Here is a 14,920-nt window from a genome sequence, read left to right on the forward strand (position 1 = left end):
GGGATCCCTCCGGATCTGTGTCTGATCTGCTCTGCAATGGATCCTTGTGTCCCAGATACAGAGGAAATTGGGGCTGGCACAGGAGCCCTGGGCACCTGCAGATAAAGTCCAGGCAATGTTTGCCCTCTGCCCACAGCTTCTGGGGGTCAAGGACTCCAGGGATGTTTGCAATATTGGGAAAGGTCCCTGGAGTTTCAGGCTGGGCCAGGACTCCACACAGGTTTGCTGGGAAATGATGTCAGAAGGCAGCAGGAACACAGGAAAGGAAAACAGGGAGCACAGCCTGAGGACGGGCTGGGAGCTGGGGCTGATTTCTCAGAAATGAAAAATTTACAGGTATTCCAAATTTAACCAGGTTTGGGCAGATCACGTCCCAGGCTGGCTTTTTGCCCAGTTTCATCCAGTCTGGACAGAGGAACAGGACAGTGTGGGGATGTGACATCAACCATCTGCTCCCATTGCACACATGGGAGCTGGACACCTGCCAGGGCAGGCCTGAGCTGCTTCCTGTGGATTCTTCACTTCTTTTTTCTGTTAAGGCTGGGATTAAATGTGTGAGACAGTATTTTTTGTTCAGATCCAAATGTTTATCAGTTCTTATCTATGTTACAGTCTCACAAATCCTGGGTTCTACAGCACTTCACTCCAACAAGCCAGAAATGGAGCCCCATCTCTCTCTCTCTCTCTCCCATATCTCAAGGCCTTTTAAGGATAAAATGTCCAATTAAGAAATTAAATCTAAATTATTTTTACTTTTGACCCAATAGCCAACCACCCATGGCCTGCAATGAGGACTTTTTTATCCAATTACACAAAACCACCCAAACCCGTGGAGGAGGAGGAGGAGGAGGAGGAGGAGGAGGAGGAGGAGGAGGAGGAGGAGGAGGAGGAGGAGGAGGAGGAGGAGGAGGAGGAGGAGGAGGAGGAGGAGGAGGAGGAGGAGGAGGAGGAGGAGGTGGTGAAGGTGAAGGTGAAGGTGAAGAAGGTGAAGAAGAAGAAGGTGAAGAAGAAGAAGGTGAAGAAGGTGAAGAAGGTGAAGGTGAAGAAGAAGAAGGTGAAGAAGGTGAAGAAGAAGAAGGTGAAGAAGAAGGTGAAGAAGAAGAAGAAGGTGAAGAAGAAGAAGGTGAAGAAGAAGAAGGTGAAGAAGAAGGTGAAGAAGAAGAAGGTGAAGAAGAAGGTGAAGAAGAAGGTGAAGAAGAAGGTGAAGAAGGTGAAGAAGAAGGTGAAGAAGAAGAAGAAGAAGAAGAAGGTGAAGAAGGTGAAAAAGGTGAAGAAGAAGGACCAGCCTCCACGCTAAAACCTCCATCTTGCTCTATATTTATTACTATATTCTAAACCCCCATACTCTAAGTTTCTCACCCTGTGATAGCACACACTTCTATCCAAACTCCACACCCACAATCCCAGTGCTATCATTCCATTTTGGAAGCTGCTCCACAGACTCAGGTCAATGCAGTGCTCTCCTGGGGGTCAGAGCCTGGCAGCACAGAAAGTCTGAAATTCTCACTGTCCAGGGTTCCAACAGCTTTCCTGTGTCCTGGTGGGAATGTGGGACAGCTGAGGAGCTCCACGACAGCCCCACAGTCCTGAGCACATCCCCTGCTCTGGGGTCTTGCAGTTCCCTTCCCTCTGAGGCTGTGGCAACCATGGAGTCACAGAGTGGTTTGGGTTGGAAGTCCTTCCACTCCTGCTATGGCAGGGACACTTTCCCCTATCCCAGGGTGCCCCAATCCCCTCCAGCCTGGCCTTGGGCACTGCCAGGGTCCAGGGGCAGCCACAGCTGCTCTGGCCTGTGCCAGGGCCTCACAGGAAGCCATGGATGAGGCTGACCTTTTCCATGGGATCTCAGATGACCACAGCTCTGTCCCCACCCCTGCCCAGCTCAGGTTTTGCTGGACGCAGCTCTGTGCCCACCTCCCTGCCCTTTGGAGCAGCCCCAGTGGCTGTGGGTGGCCAGAGGGGCTGGACCTGCCGCCCCCAAGGACAGGAGGCAGGAACATGGCCCGAGTTCACCCAGTCCTGCAGGAAGTGGGCAGGGGTCAGTGTCCTGCCAGACATCCTGGGTGGGACGAGGAGCTCAAGGCTCCCCCAGCGCTGCCAAGGCCACCAGTGACCCCTGTCCCCAAGTGCCACACACACAGGGCTGTGAAACCCCTCCAGGGATGGGGACCCATCACTGCCCTGGGCAGCTGTGCCAGGGCTGGGTACCCAGAGCAGCCAGGCAGGGCAGGCCTTGGAGCACCAGAAAAAGCAAGGTGTTCCAGAGCCCCCATGCCAAGGCTTTTTCCTCTCCTCAAACTTTCACCTCCCACTGCCAGTGGAAAACCCAGGAAGGGCTCTGGCTGGGCCCTGTCCCTCCAGGCAGGACAAGGTTTTGCCCAGAGCAGCTGTGGCTGCCCCTGGATCCCTGGCAGTGCCCAAGGCCAGGCTGGATAAGGCTTAGAGCAGCCTGGGGCAGTGGGAGGTGTCCCTGCCATGGCAGAACTGGATTGACTTTATGGTTCCTTCCAGCCAAACCATTCCCTGGTTCCATTGATGCTCAACCCCCCAAACCCAAACTCTGGGCAGCCAAATTACCCCAGGGGTGGGGGTGTGGTGGGACCCCCAGGCCAGCTCAGAGCTGACAGACCATGCCACATGCTGGGAATCCTGGGAAGCAGTAAAGGATTAAAGGAGTTTTCTGGGTCATGGGAACATTCCTGTGCCTTTGGCCATGTCCATGTGACATCTCCTGATCCCGTGGGTTGTTCCTCATGGGAAGCCTCTTTGCAGTTTGGTGTTGCAACAGATTTGAGGAGGATTTCCTTCATAATCCAGCTCTCCCGAGAGCAGGAATGGTGCCAAACTGGAGCTCTGTGCCTGGATTTGCACCTTTTATCCCCGGGTGGGAGGGAAACCTTGCCCACCCTGCTCCCCATAAGGGGAGAGCCCCACCCTGCTGTGTCCCTGCCCTGCTGCAACCCTGGGGTGCTGGTACAGGAGCCTCTCAGCTGGGAAGGAGCAAGGAGATCCCAAATCCCTGCCTGGCGGCAGGGAACCATCCAGCTGTTGGATAGGTCATGGCCAGAGGCCGTGGAGAGGCACCTCCAGACAGGATTGTGCCTGGGTGGGCACCATCCAGGTGTTGCTGGGAATTTGAGGCGTCAATGGATACACTTCGTGTGCATTTAGTGGCGCAGGGAGAGCCTCAGACCAGGGTAACCCTCACCCTGCCATGAGCTCCTCACTTCAGCCCTGGGGTGCAGATGCTCCATGAGCAGGGTGCTCTGTGTGTGTGCAGGGTGCTCTGTGTGTGTGCAGGGTGCTCTCTGTGTGTGCAGGGTGCTCTGTGTGTGTGTGCAGGGTGTTCTCTGTGTGTGTGTGCAGGGTGCTCTCTGTGTCTGTGCCGGGTGCTCTCTGTGTGTGCAGGGTGCTCTGTGTGTCTGTGCCGGGTGCTCTCTGTGTCTGTGCCGGGTGCTCTCTGTGTGTGCAGGGTGCTCTGTGTGTGTGTGCAGGGTGCTCTCTGTGTGTGCAGGATGCTCTGTGTGTGTTCAGGGTGCTCTGTGTGTGTGTGCTTGGTGCTCTCTGTGTGACCCTGTGTGTGTGTGCAGGGTGCTCTGTGTGTCTGTGCCGGGTGCTCTCTGTGTGTGCAGGGTGCTCTCTGTGTGTGCAGGGTGCTCTGTGTGTGTGTGCCGGGTGCTCGCTCTGTGTGTGTTAAGGGTGCTCTCTGTGTGTGTGTAGGGTGCTCTGTGTGTGTGTGCAGGGTGTTCTCTGTGTGTGTGCAGGGTGCTCTCTGTGTGTGTGCAGGGTGCTCTGTGTGTGTGTGCAGGGTGCTCTTTTTGTGTGTGCAGTGTGCTCTGTGTGTGTGCAGCGTGCTCTCTGTGTGTGCAGGGTGCTCTCTGTGTGTGTGCAGGGTGCTCTGTGTGTGTGCAGGGTGCTCTGTGTGTGTGTGCAGGGTGCTCTGTGTGTGTGCAGGGTGCTCTGTGTGTGTGTGCAGGGTGCTCTGTGTGTGTGCAGGGTGCTCTCTGTGTGTGTGTGCAGGGTGCTCTCTGTATGTTCAGGGTGCTCCGTGTGTTAAGGGTGCTCTCTGTGTGTTCAGGGTGCTCTGTGTGTGTGTGTGCAGGGTGCTCACTCTGTGTGTGTTAAGGGTGCTCTCTGTGTGTGTGCAGGGTGCTCTGTGTGTGTGCAGGGTGCTCTATGTTTGTGCAGGGTACTCTGTGTGTGTGTGCAGGGTGCTCTCTGTGTGTGTGCAGGGTGCTCTGTGTGTGTGTGCAGGGTGCTCTCTGTGTGTGTGCAGGGTGCTCTGTGTGTGTGTGCAGGGTGCTCTCTTTATGTTCAGGGTGCTCCGTGTGTTAAGGGCACTCTGTGTGTGTTAAGGGTGCTCTCTGTGTGTGTGCAGGGTGCTCTGTGTGTGTGCAGGGTGCTCTGTGTGTGTGCAGGGTGCTCTATGTTTGTGCAGGGTACTCTGTGTGTGTGTGCAGGGTGCTCTCTGTGTGTGTGCAGGGTGCTCTGTGTGTGTGTGCAGGGTGCTCTCTGTGTGTGTGCAGGGTGCTCTCTGTGTGTGTGTGCAGGGTGCTCTGTGTGTGTGTGCAGGGTGCTCTGTGTGTGTGCAGGGTGCTCTCTGTGTGTGTGCAGGGTGCTCTGTGTGTGTGCAGGGTGCTCTATGTTTGTGCAGGGTACTCTGTGTGTGTGTGCAGGGTGCTCTCTGTGTGTGTGCAGGGTGCTCTGTGTGTGTGTGCAGGGTGCTCTCTTTATGTTCAGGGTGCTCCGTGTGTTAAGGGTGCTCTGTGTGTGTGCAGGGTGCTCTCTGTGTGTGCAGGGTGCTCTGTGTGTGTGCAGGGTGCTCTGTGTGTGTGTGCAGGGTGCTCTGTGTGTGTGCAGGGTGCTCTGTGTGTGTGTGCAGGGTGCTCTGTGTGTGTGCAGCGTGCTCTCTGTGTGTGTGCAGGGTGCTCTGTGTGTGTGTGCAGGGTGCTCTCTGTATGTTCAGGGTGCTCCGTGTGTTAAGGGTGCTCTCTGTGTGTTCAGGGTGCTCTCTGTGTGTGCAGGGTGCTCTCTCTGTGTGCAGGGTGCTCTCTCTGCAGGTGTGCTCCCTGTGCAGTGTGAAGTCTCCCCCAGATATGGATCCCCCTCAGCATAGCCCGGACCCAGCACCAGCTCCAGACTCTTTAATGTCCCACCCTTGGCTCACAGCTCAGCACCAAGGATGCTCTCCCTCTCGGGGTACTCCTCCCCCCAGCAATCTCCCCTGGATCTCATGTTCCCTCCCAGGCCACACGCTCAGAGCTGGCTGCACCCAAACAGCATTTCCAGCTTGTAGAAGCCTCCTGAAGGAGAATCCATGGGGGAGCCCAACAATCAGGGGTGGAAAATCGGGCTGTGAGTCCTCAGCCCTGCCTGGACCATCCCTGCCCTGCCCAGCAGGCAGGCAGGGGCCATCCGGGGGGACAGTCACAGCTCCAGGTCTGGCAGAGGGACATCCAGGGGATGCAGTCACAACGAGGGGTTTTAGGGGGCACCTTGCTCCGTTTTGGGGGGCATCTTGCTGATTTTCAGAGGTGCTGCCTGGTCCCCATCCTGCCCTGCTCTGCTCCCCTTAGGGCACCGTCCTGCTGGGGTGGTGGCAGGGCTGCAGCACACCTCCTCAGGGGACAAGGGACACTTCCCTGGTGTCTCCGAGGGACTCGCTCCCTCTGCCTATTTGCTGCTCCTGGCTGTGTCCCCCTGGCCCTGGGGGCTGTCCCTGTCCTCCCCCGGCCCCAGCAGAGGCTGCTCCATGTCCTGGTCCCCGTGGTCCCTCATGGACATCTCGGCCAGGGCCTCGACCATGGCCTGGCGGACACTCTCGGTCAGCATGGGGACATCCTTTGGGCTCAGGCCACACGTTTCCACCCTGGGGAGGACTTGGATGGTGCAGGTCCCTGGGAGAGGAGGGAAAAGCCAGGGATGTGTTAGAGGATCCCACCAGGAACTGGGTGTTCCCCTGGGCATCTTCTATCCCAGCTGCCTCCCCATGCCTCAGCATCCCTCAGACACCCCCAGGCACCTCATCCCCAGTGCCAGCCCTGCACTCTGCCTTGGGCATTCCTGTCCATCCCTTACCAGAGGTGAACCTCTTCTCCTTGGGGCTGAAGAAGCTCCTGTATGGGGAGATCACGATGGGGACAATGGGAACCTGCAGGACACAGAGGGTTGGGGGGGGCCCCCAGAGAGACCCCTCCCCACGTGAGACTCCTGCTCTTGCCTGTCACTCCCTGGTGCTGCCCAGCACCATGTCTGTCAATGGGGACCAAACCCCCATCCCTGGGGACCAAACCCCCCATCCCTGGGGAACAAACCCCTCATCCCTGGGGAACAAATCCCTCACCCCGGGGGAACAAATCCCTCACCCTGGGGGACCAAATCCCACCCCCATCCCTGGGGACCAAATCTTGCACATCCCTGGGGACCAAACCTCCCCATCCCTGGGGACCAAATGCCCCCATCCCTGGGGACCAAATGCCCCCATCCCTGGGGACCAAGCCCCCTGTCCCTGAGAACCTAACACCTGCATCCTTGGGGACAAAAATCCCCCTTGCTGGGGACCAAATCCCTGCATCCCTGGGGACCAAATGCCCCGTCCCTCTGCCCCAGGGTTCATACCCATCCTGCTCCATCCAGGGTGAGCCTAAGGGAAGGAATCATTTTGGAAAAGGCCTCCAAGCCCATCAAGTCCAACATCTGATTGCCCATTTCCTTACCTGGGCCTGCACGGCCAGGTGGAAAGCACCTCGCTTGAAAGGCAGCATGGACTTGCCCGGGTTCCTGGTGCCTTCTGGGAAAACCCACACACGGAGCTGCAGGGGACAGGGACAAGAGGGGACCCCGTGTTTTAGGGTGAAAGGGGTGGCTGGGGTGTGTGTCCTATCCCCATCTGTCAGAGCTGGGGCAGTTCTCTGCTGTTCATTGGGCATTTTCTTTATCTCTCCACAGCCAGTCCTCCCTCCAGGAGATCTCTGCTGTCCATGGCCACTGAGTGTCCCTGCATGGCTGATCAAACTCCATCATCCCAAGGGGAGATGCTCTGCCCAGAGGAGGAGCCAAGCATTCCTACCTGGATCCAATCTGACCTGGGAACAGCACAGCAGCCTTTGCCCACTGCATTCCCAGAGGAGCAGCTTTCTCCTGCCCTGCATTCCCAGAGGGAGAGCAGGCCCATCTCCAGCAGCCCTGGAGCTCCAGAGGAAAACTCCCCCCTTGTGCAGGATCCCTGCTCCAGCAGAACCACAGCTGGCACTGCAGGAGGGCTGAGCCCCCCTGGGATGGGACTGTGCCACCAGCCTGAGCCCCCCCGGGATGGGACTGTGCCACCACCCTGAGCCCCCCTGGGATGGGACTGTGCCACCACCCTGAGCCCCCCCGGGATGGGACTGTGCCACCACCCTGAGCCCCCCTGGGATGGGACTGTGCCACCAGCCTGAGCCCCCCCGGGATGGGACTGTGCCACCACCCTGACACACAGCGGGTCAGGGACTGTTCTCACTCTGGCAGTGGCTGTTGGGGTTTTTTTGTACTATTGCATTTGTATTTTAATTTTCCTAATAAAGAACTGTCATTCCTACTCCCATATCTTTGCCTGAGAGCCCCTTAATTTTACAGTTATAATAATTCAGAGGGTGGATTGCATTTTCTATTTCAAGAGAGGCTCCTGCCTTCCTCAGCAGACACCTGGCTGTTCAAACCAAGACACCCTCACCTCAGCTGGGCACATTCTCTGAACAGGATCCCTTGGCCCAGGGTTTTTCTCCTGGGAAGCTGAGAGGCCTCAGAGGAAAGAAAAACAATTCTTATCTCATTTGCTTCTGTGTTTTGCTGCTTTGGAATGTGGTTTGGAGATTGTTTACCCACAGGTGATTGTTCCATTGAATTCTCCTGTGAGTTGTTTTCACTCTTTGGCCAATCGGGGCCAAGCTGTGCTAGAACTCTGGAGAGAGTCACGAGTTTTCATTATTATCTTTTTAGCATTCAGGAGATATCCTGTCTGTATGCTTCAGTACAGTGTAGTGTAGTGTAGTGTAGTGTAGTGTAGCATTCCTTAATGTAATATAGTATCATCAAGTAATAAATTAGCCTTCTGACAGCATGGAGTTAGATCCATCGTTCTTCCCTGCCACAGGGCTTGCCGTGCATTCACAAGAACAGCCCCTGACCCCACCTGACCCCCACGGTGTCCCCCAGCCCTGTCCCTCACGTTGTCTCTCCTCATGGCGCTGGCGGTGCGGGAGATGACCTTGATGGCCGCGTCCCTGCGCTGGCGCTCAATGAAGATGATGCCACTGAGCCAGCAGGCCCAGCCCACCGTGCCCAGGTACAGCAGCTCCCGCTTGGCGATGGGCACGCAGCGCTCAGGAATGACCTCCACCATTCCTGGGGCATGGAAAACACCCATTAACACCTTCCCAACCCACGCAGCGGCAGCAGAAACATTGCCTGGGGAAACTCCTTGGAAACGGAACCCCAGGTTGGACAAACCAGCTGGGTATCAGCAATAAATTCTACAGCTCAGCCAGTCCTGAGAGGTGATAACTGCGGAGCGGAGCTCTCTGGAGAGGCCAAATTACATCACGGCACAGATTGATTAATCATTTATACCCTAATTAATCAATTATACCCTAATATAGAACCAGGTTGGGGTTATTTTAGCCTTGACTCAAAGGACTTTAATCCTAGAACCACCCTGTGGCATCACCTCCCGTTGTCCCTCCTCTCCCTGCAGCACAGCCCAGTTCCAAAAGCCCTCCTGGTCCGTTCCCACCACACATCCCTGCCCTGATCCCGGTGCTGACCCCCCCAAAGCCATCCTGGCGCACCGCTGGAGCCCCCAGAGGTGCCGGGGGTCCTCCCGCGCTGCCCCCACGCACCCATGAGGTCGAGGGAAGCCTGGTGGTTGCAGACGATCACGAAGGGCCCCGGCAGCCGCAGCCGCTCCGAGCCCCTCACCCGCATCCTGATGCCGTAGAAGCGCTTGAGGGGTAGGAGCGCCGCCCGCAGGAGCCTGCCGAGATAAGGGACGAGATAAGGGACGAGGTAAGGGACGAGAAAAGGGGCGAGACAAGGAACGAGATAAGGGACAAAACAAGGAACGAGATAAGGGATGAGATAAGGAACGAGACAAGGCACACGGACACGTGTGAGGAGCGGCTCTGCACCGGCCGGGGCGGGCAGGGTTAGGCTGGGCTGTGCTGCTGAACTTGGGCTCAGGCTCAGGGAAGCTTGGCTTTCTCATACATTTGCAGCCTATGAGGCTCAGAACTCACCTGGCTCCCACCTGAGCTGGGCCCAGCTCCTGGCTCAGAGCAGACGGAGCTGCTGAGGAGGGAGAGTGAGCAGCACGAGGTGGTGGCAAGAAAAAATCAGGATTTTGAAGTGCAGAGATGATGGGAAAACAAAAAGAGAAGGGGAGGGATGGGAAAGGGGATGGGGATGGGAAAGGGGATGGGGATGGGGAAGGGGATGGGGATGGGATCTTCACACCCCACCAGGACAAAGTGTCTCTGCCTGGGGGAGCCTCTCAGGTGCTCAGCTGGATCTGTGTGCGGACGGAAATCCAGATCCCAGACTCCTAAAGCCACAGCTGGATCCCAGCCAAGAGGAGCTGAGCTGGGGATGGATGAGCCCTGGGTATGGGTGGCAGAGGGACAACAGATCCCCAGGGACCGCCCCTGCACTGCTTTGTGCGGCAGAGGGAAGGGAAAACCAGCCCGGACATTCCTTAGGGGAATATGGCTCCACCAGAGCTGCAGTGTCGGGAAGAGATGGATCTGAGCGGAACAGCGGTGTCACATCTGGGAGGGCTGGACAGGAGGAGGAATATCGGGATGGCAGCCATGGGTGACGCTCAGGATGGGAATAATGACAGGAGTGCAGGGAGGAGGGGGCACCAGGGATTCCAGCAGCCGTGGAGACAAAATCCTGGGACACGTCGGTGTTGGAATGGGGCACTGTCAGACCCACAGAGGGTCTGTGCCAGGGTCCCCACATCTGTCACTGCCCCCAGGGGGCAGCGCAGGGCACAGGGAAGGGTTCAGCGCCAGGTGAGAAGGGAGAAGGCGGCACAGGGTCCGCGGTATCGCCCCCATCCCTCGGGAGCCGCAGGCTCGGAGATCCCTGAGGATCCGAGGAGAAACGGTGCCCCAAAGCCAGGACTAATGACAGGGAAGCGCTCCGAGCCGCAGGCTCTGGGATCCGGAGGAGAGGGAGCTGGGCGTGCTGCGCCGCGCGGAGCTGCCGGGGGGACGAGATAAGCGGCGCTGATAAGGCGGGTGAGGCACAGCCTCCCTCGGGATCGCCGCCGAGCCGGGAGCGCTGGCTTGGAGCGGCCCGGGATGCGCCCTGCAGTCCCCGGGAAGGACCCGGGACAGGCTGCAGCACCTCCGGTACCGCCGAACCACCGCCGGGAGCACCGAACCACCGCCGGGAACACCGAGCCATCACCGAGAGCACCGAACCACCGCCGGGAGCACCGAACCACCGCCGGGAGCACCGAACCACCGCCGGGAGCACCGAACCATCACCGAGAGCACCGAACCATCACCGGGAGCACCGAACCACCGCCGGGAGCACCGAACCACCGCCGGGAACACCGAACCACCGCCGGGAACACCGAGCCATCACCGGGAGCACCGAACCACCGCCGGGAGCACCGAACCACCGCCGGGAACACCGAACCACCGCCGGGAACACCGAGCCATCACCGGGAGCACCGAACCACCGCCGGAAGCACCGAACCACCGCCGGGAACACCGAACCACCGCCGGGAACACCGAGCCATCACCGAGAGCACCGAACCACCGCCGGGAGCACCGAACCACCGCCGGGAACACCGAGCCATCACCGGGAGCACCGAACCACCGCCGGGAGCACCGAACCACCGCCGGGAACACCGAACCACCGCCGGGAACACCGAGCCATCACCGGGAGCACCGAACCACCGCCGGGAGCACCGAACCACCGCCGGGAGCACCGAACCATCACCGGGAGCACCGAACCACCACCGAGAGCACCGAACCATCACCGAGAGCACCGAACCACAGCCGGGAACACCGAGCCATCACCGGGAGCACCGAACCATCACCGGGAACACCGAATCACCGCCGGGAACACCGAACCACCGCCGGGAATACGGAATCTCGGACTGATAACACCGAACTACCGCTGGTACCACCGAACCTCAGACCGGGAACACCGAACCTCTGGCCGCGCTCCCGCTGCGGGCCGGGATCCCTCTGCACAAATCCTCAGCGAGTTTCTCAAGCTGGGATATTTTCCCTTTGTAATTACATCCCTCCTGCTGTGCTCATCCTGCCCGGGAATCCAGCAGCGGGATTGCAACACCCTGAGTGAGCCCAGGCCTTCCCCCGGTGTTGCACTGCGATGTTATCTCCCCAGTGTTATCTCCCCAGTGTTATCTCCCTGCTTCCACCCCCGGGAGCAGAGTCGGGACCTGGCTGTGATCAGGACATGGCTGTGACAGGGACAGGGCTGTGCCCCTGACAGGTGATGGCACCAAGACATCCCAGAACCATAAAAGCATTGAACAGTTTGGATTGGAAAGGGCCTTAAACCCACCCAGTGCCACCCCCAGCCATGGGCAGGGACACCTCCCACTGTCCCAGGCTGCTCCAAGCCCTGTCCAACCTGGCCTTGGGCACTGCCAGGGATGGGGCAGCCATGGAATAATCTGTGCCAGGGCCTCTCCACCCTCAATCCCTCTGCCAAAGTGCTGTTCCCGGGTCTCCCATGGGGAAAGCCAGAGCCAGGGACCTGCCCCCTGCCCTGATGGTACCTCCAAACCCCCCTGTTACCCACCCAGGTGATGACCCCAACATTGCCATGGCCAGGAATGATCCCTTTGATTTTATTTCATCCCTCAGGGACCACAAATCCCAACTCCAACATGGCCTGACCCTCCCTGGACACAGCCAGCACCTCTCATACCACAAGCTGCACTTCACTGCCCCACGGATGTGACCACAGCCCTGGCCTTAGCCCCAGGGCTCTGCCACCAGCTGTGACCCAGCTGTGACCCAACTGTGGCTCCATCCAGGGCAGGACAGAGCCTGTGGCCACAAACCATGAGATTTCCTGCAGCTGAGCCAAGCCCAGCCAGCTCTCCCCATCCCCAGCCCCAGCCCCAGCTCTTGCTCACCTCATGTTCTCCACGGAGCGTCCCCGGAAGGCGGCCAGGGGGGACAGCAGGGTGGCCAAGGCCACGATCCAGCAGTTGAAGAAAGCCACCTTGCAGAGGAACTGGAAGGGGGGGCTGCACCTGTAGAGCAGCAGCGCTGCCAAGGGCAGGAGCAGCAGCCCCTGGAGCAGCAGCAGCAGGTCCATGGTGCCGCCCCAAGCTCAGCCCGGGCCGGGCCAGGTGAGTTGGGAGGATCCTGAGTGGGTGGCTGGGGCTGACCCAGGGGAAGGCTCACTGTGGATCTCATCCTGAGGATGGAGTGGCTCAGGTGGAAGCAGAACACCCACCCAGGGGTGGAGAGTGGCCGTGAGTCACGCGGGGACCCTGAGTCACCTGAGGTGTCACTGCTGTCACCTCCTAGGCTATTGACAGCCATTGAAGACTCCAGGTCGGTAAGATCAGACCTGCTGCTCACCAAACTCTTCCTGTCCCGGGAATCTGTCCTGTGTTGACACATTTCTCTTCACAGAGAAAAGCAAGGCACAATTCTTCCTAAAAGTATTTCTGGTTTTCACATTCTCTGAACCTCAGACAAAGGAAACACAATTCTGTTCACTTGCTGTGCCTGTGTTTGTGCCACAGTAGAATGCAATGTGGAGATTGTTTACCCACAGTGATGGTGTTTTGTTTCCTTGGCCTGGCGGGGCCAGGTGTGTGTGTGTGTGTCAGGACTGTCACTGACAGCCACGAGATTCTGTGCAGTGTGTGCAGAGTTGAGTGCTGGGCAGGTTCAGTTTTAGATGTATAGAATAATATAGTATAATAAAGTCATTAATTAGCCTTCTGATATCCATGGACTCAGATGCATTCATTTTCTCTCCCTCATCAACATCGGAGGCACCTTTGATTTACAATAGTCCTGGCCACGGGGCTGCCAGCCCTGGGAAAGGGAGTCTCAGCTGGTGGGAACAGAAGGAGCTGCTCCTGATCCATGGCCATCACCCCAGCCAGGCTGGGCACAGCCACCTATGGCACCCAAACCTCACCCTGCAGAGCCTCAGACTGCTGGAAGATATTTCCCACCTGGAATGGCAGCAGGAACCACTGCTCCCCATCCCTTGCTCAGTTTGGGCAGCAGGAGCCCCTCTGCCCTTCCCCTCCCAGCACCTGTCCCCAGGGTCCCACAGTGCCTGGGGGCTGGGCCCTGCCACCCCCCGCTGCCAGCCCGGGCTGCAGGGGTGGCAGCCCTTGGCCCACTTGGCAGCCAGGGGCCGTGTTGCAGGAGGTGTTTTCAGGGGTGCAATTAGCACAGGCTGTAATTAACCTCTCCTCCTGCTCTGATGCCTTGCAGGATCCAGGCCAGCCCCTGGAAACTCCTGGAACCAAATCCTGGTGACAGCAGGGACACTGGACCAGTGTCAGCCCCCAGCAGCCTCTCCCAGCCCCTCTGGTCCATTCCCAAATCAGGGAATCCCAGAATCCCAGGAGGATTTGGGTGGGAAGGACCTCAGAGCCCATCCAGTGGCACCCCTGCCATGGCAGGGACACCTGCCACCATCCCAGGTGGCTCCAAGCCCCGTCCCACCCAGCCTGGGACCCCCCCAGGGCCGGGGAAGGGGGGACATCCCTGTGCTGCTGCCAGAGCCTGGGCTCAGCCCTGACCCTGGGCCAGGAGCAGCGAGATCCCCTCGTGCCTCCCCAGTGGGGTCTCTGGCTCTGCCAGTTCCCCTCAGGCCACTCCTGGGCCGGTGTCACCTCTGCAGAGACCACCCCAGCCCCCTGCCCTCCCCTGGCAGGAGCTGCCCTCAGCCTAGCATTTCTGCCCTGCTCTGCCAGGGCTGCCCTGTCACTGTGATATTTTATGAACAATCCTTTTGCCAGGATCTTTTCTCCTGAGAAGCTGGGAAGCTTCAGCTGCTCCATGTTGTGCTACTTCGGAATGTGATTTGGAGAATTGTTTACCCAGCATGTGAATTGTTTTTAATTAATGGCCAATCACAGGTCTAGCTGTGTCGGGACTCGGGTCAGTCACAAGATTTTTATTATTCATTCCTTTCTAGCCTTCTGATGTTTCCTTTCTATTCTTTTAGTGTAGTTTTAGTATAGCATTTTCTTTTAATATAATACAATATCACAAAATAATAAATCAGCCTTCTGAAACATGGAGTCATGATTTTCACCTCTTCCCTCGTCCTGGGGACCCTCAAACACCACCACACTGCCCTTCCACCCACACCTCCCCTGTCCCCTGGAGGTGACAGAGATGTCCCCAGGCTCTGGCCATGCTGGAGGGTGCCCCAGTTTGACCAGTGGGTTACGTCCACCAGGGGTGTTGCAATGCCCATTGCTTCACCCTCCCATTCCTCTCATTATTCTCATATTATAGCAAAGATTAGGTCACATCCCGAGCCCACCCTTCCTGCCCAGCCCATTCCAGGTGACTCCTCACTCCTCCTCCCCCTTCTGTGTATATGGGGGAGCCTTTGGGCACCAGCCTGCTCTCCCATCAATCCCAGCTTTGCCTTTGGATGCTTCTTTCGGTCCCTCCCAGCTGGAGGAGCTGGACCTTCCTGCTGGAATCCACCTGATCCTCCTGCTCCACATCTGGGAGGTCCTCCAGGGGCCAGGCTGGGGAGGATCTGCCCATTGCAGAGCTCAGGGAAGGGAAATCCTTCCTTCCACTGGGCAGTCCAAGGAGGGGGTTTAAGGTGCCTCTGTGCATCCTCAGGGCTCCAGACCACGGGCCCTGAGGTCTCCTGCCAGGAGCTCTGCTCCGGG

General features: G+C 58.2%; 1 protein-coding gene across 1 annotated transcript; it reads right to left on the reverse strand.

Annotated features, from left to right (window-relative positions):
• Positions 1–5,129: 5,129 nt before the first annotated feature.
• LOC132339285 (1-acyl-sn-glycerol-3-phosphate acyltransferase alpha-like) lies at positions 5,130–12,348 on the reverse strand. The gene is made up of 6 exons (XM_059869481.1): positions 12,164–12,348; positions 8,877–9,010; positions 8,207–8,382; positions 6,717–6,812; positions 6,079–6,151; positions 5,130–5,897 (listed from the first exon to the last, which is right to left on the reverse strand). Exons 1-6 carry the CDS (start codon positions 12,346–12,348, stop codon positions 5,674–5,676), a joined length of 888 nt encoding a protein of 295 aa, XP_059725464.1. The 3' UTR covers positions 5,130–5,673.
• Positions 12,349–14,920: the final 2,572 nt, after the last annotated feature.

Source organism: Haemorhous mexicanus, chromosome 28 (genome assembly GCF_027477595.1).
Source record: "Haemorhous mexicanus isolate bHaeMex1 chromosome 28, bHaeMex1.pri, whole genome shotgun sequence".
NCBI classification, from domain to species: domain Eukaryota; kingdom Metazoa; phylum Chordata; class Aves; order Passeriformes; family Fringillidae; genus Haemorhous; species Haemorhous mexicanus.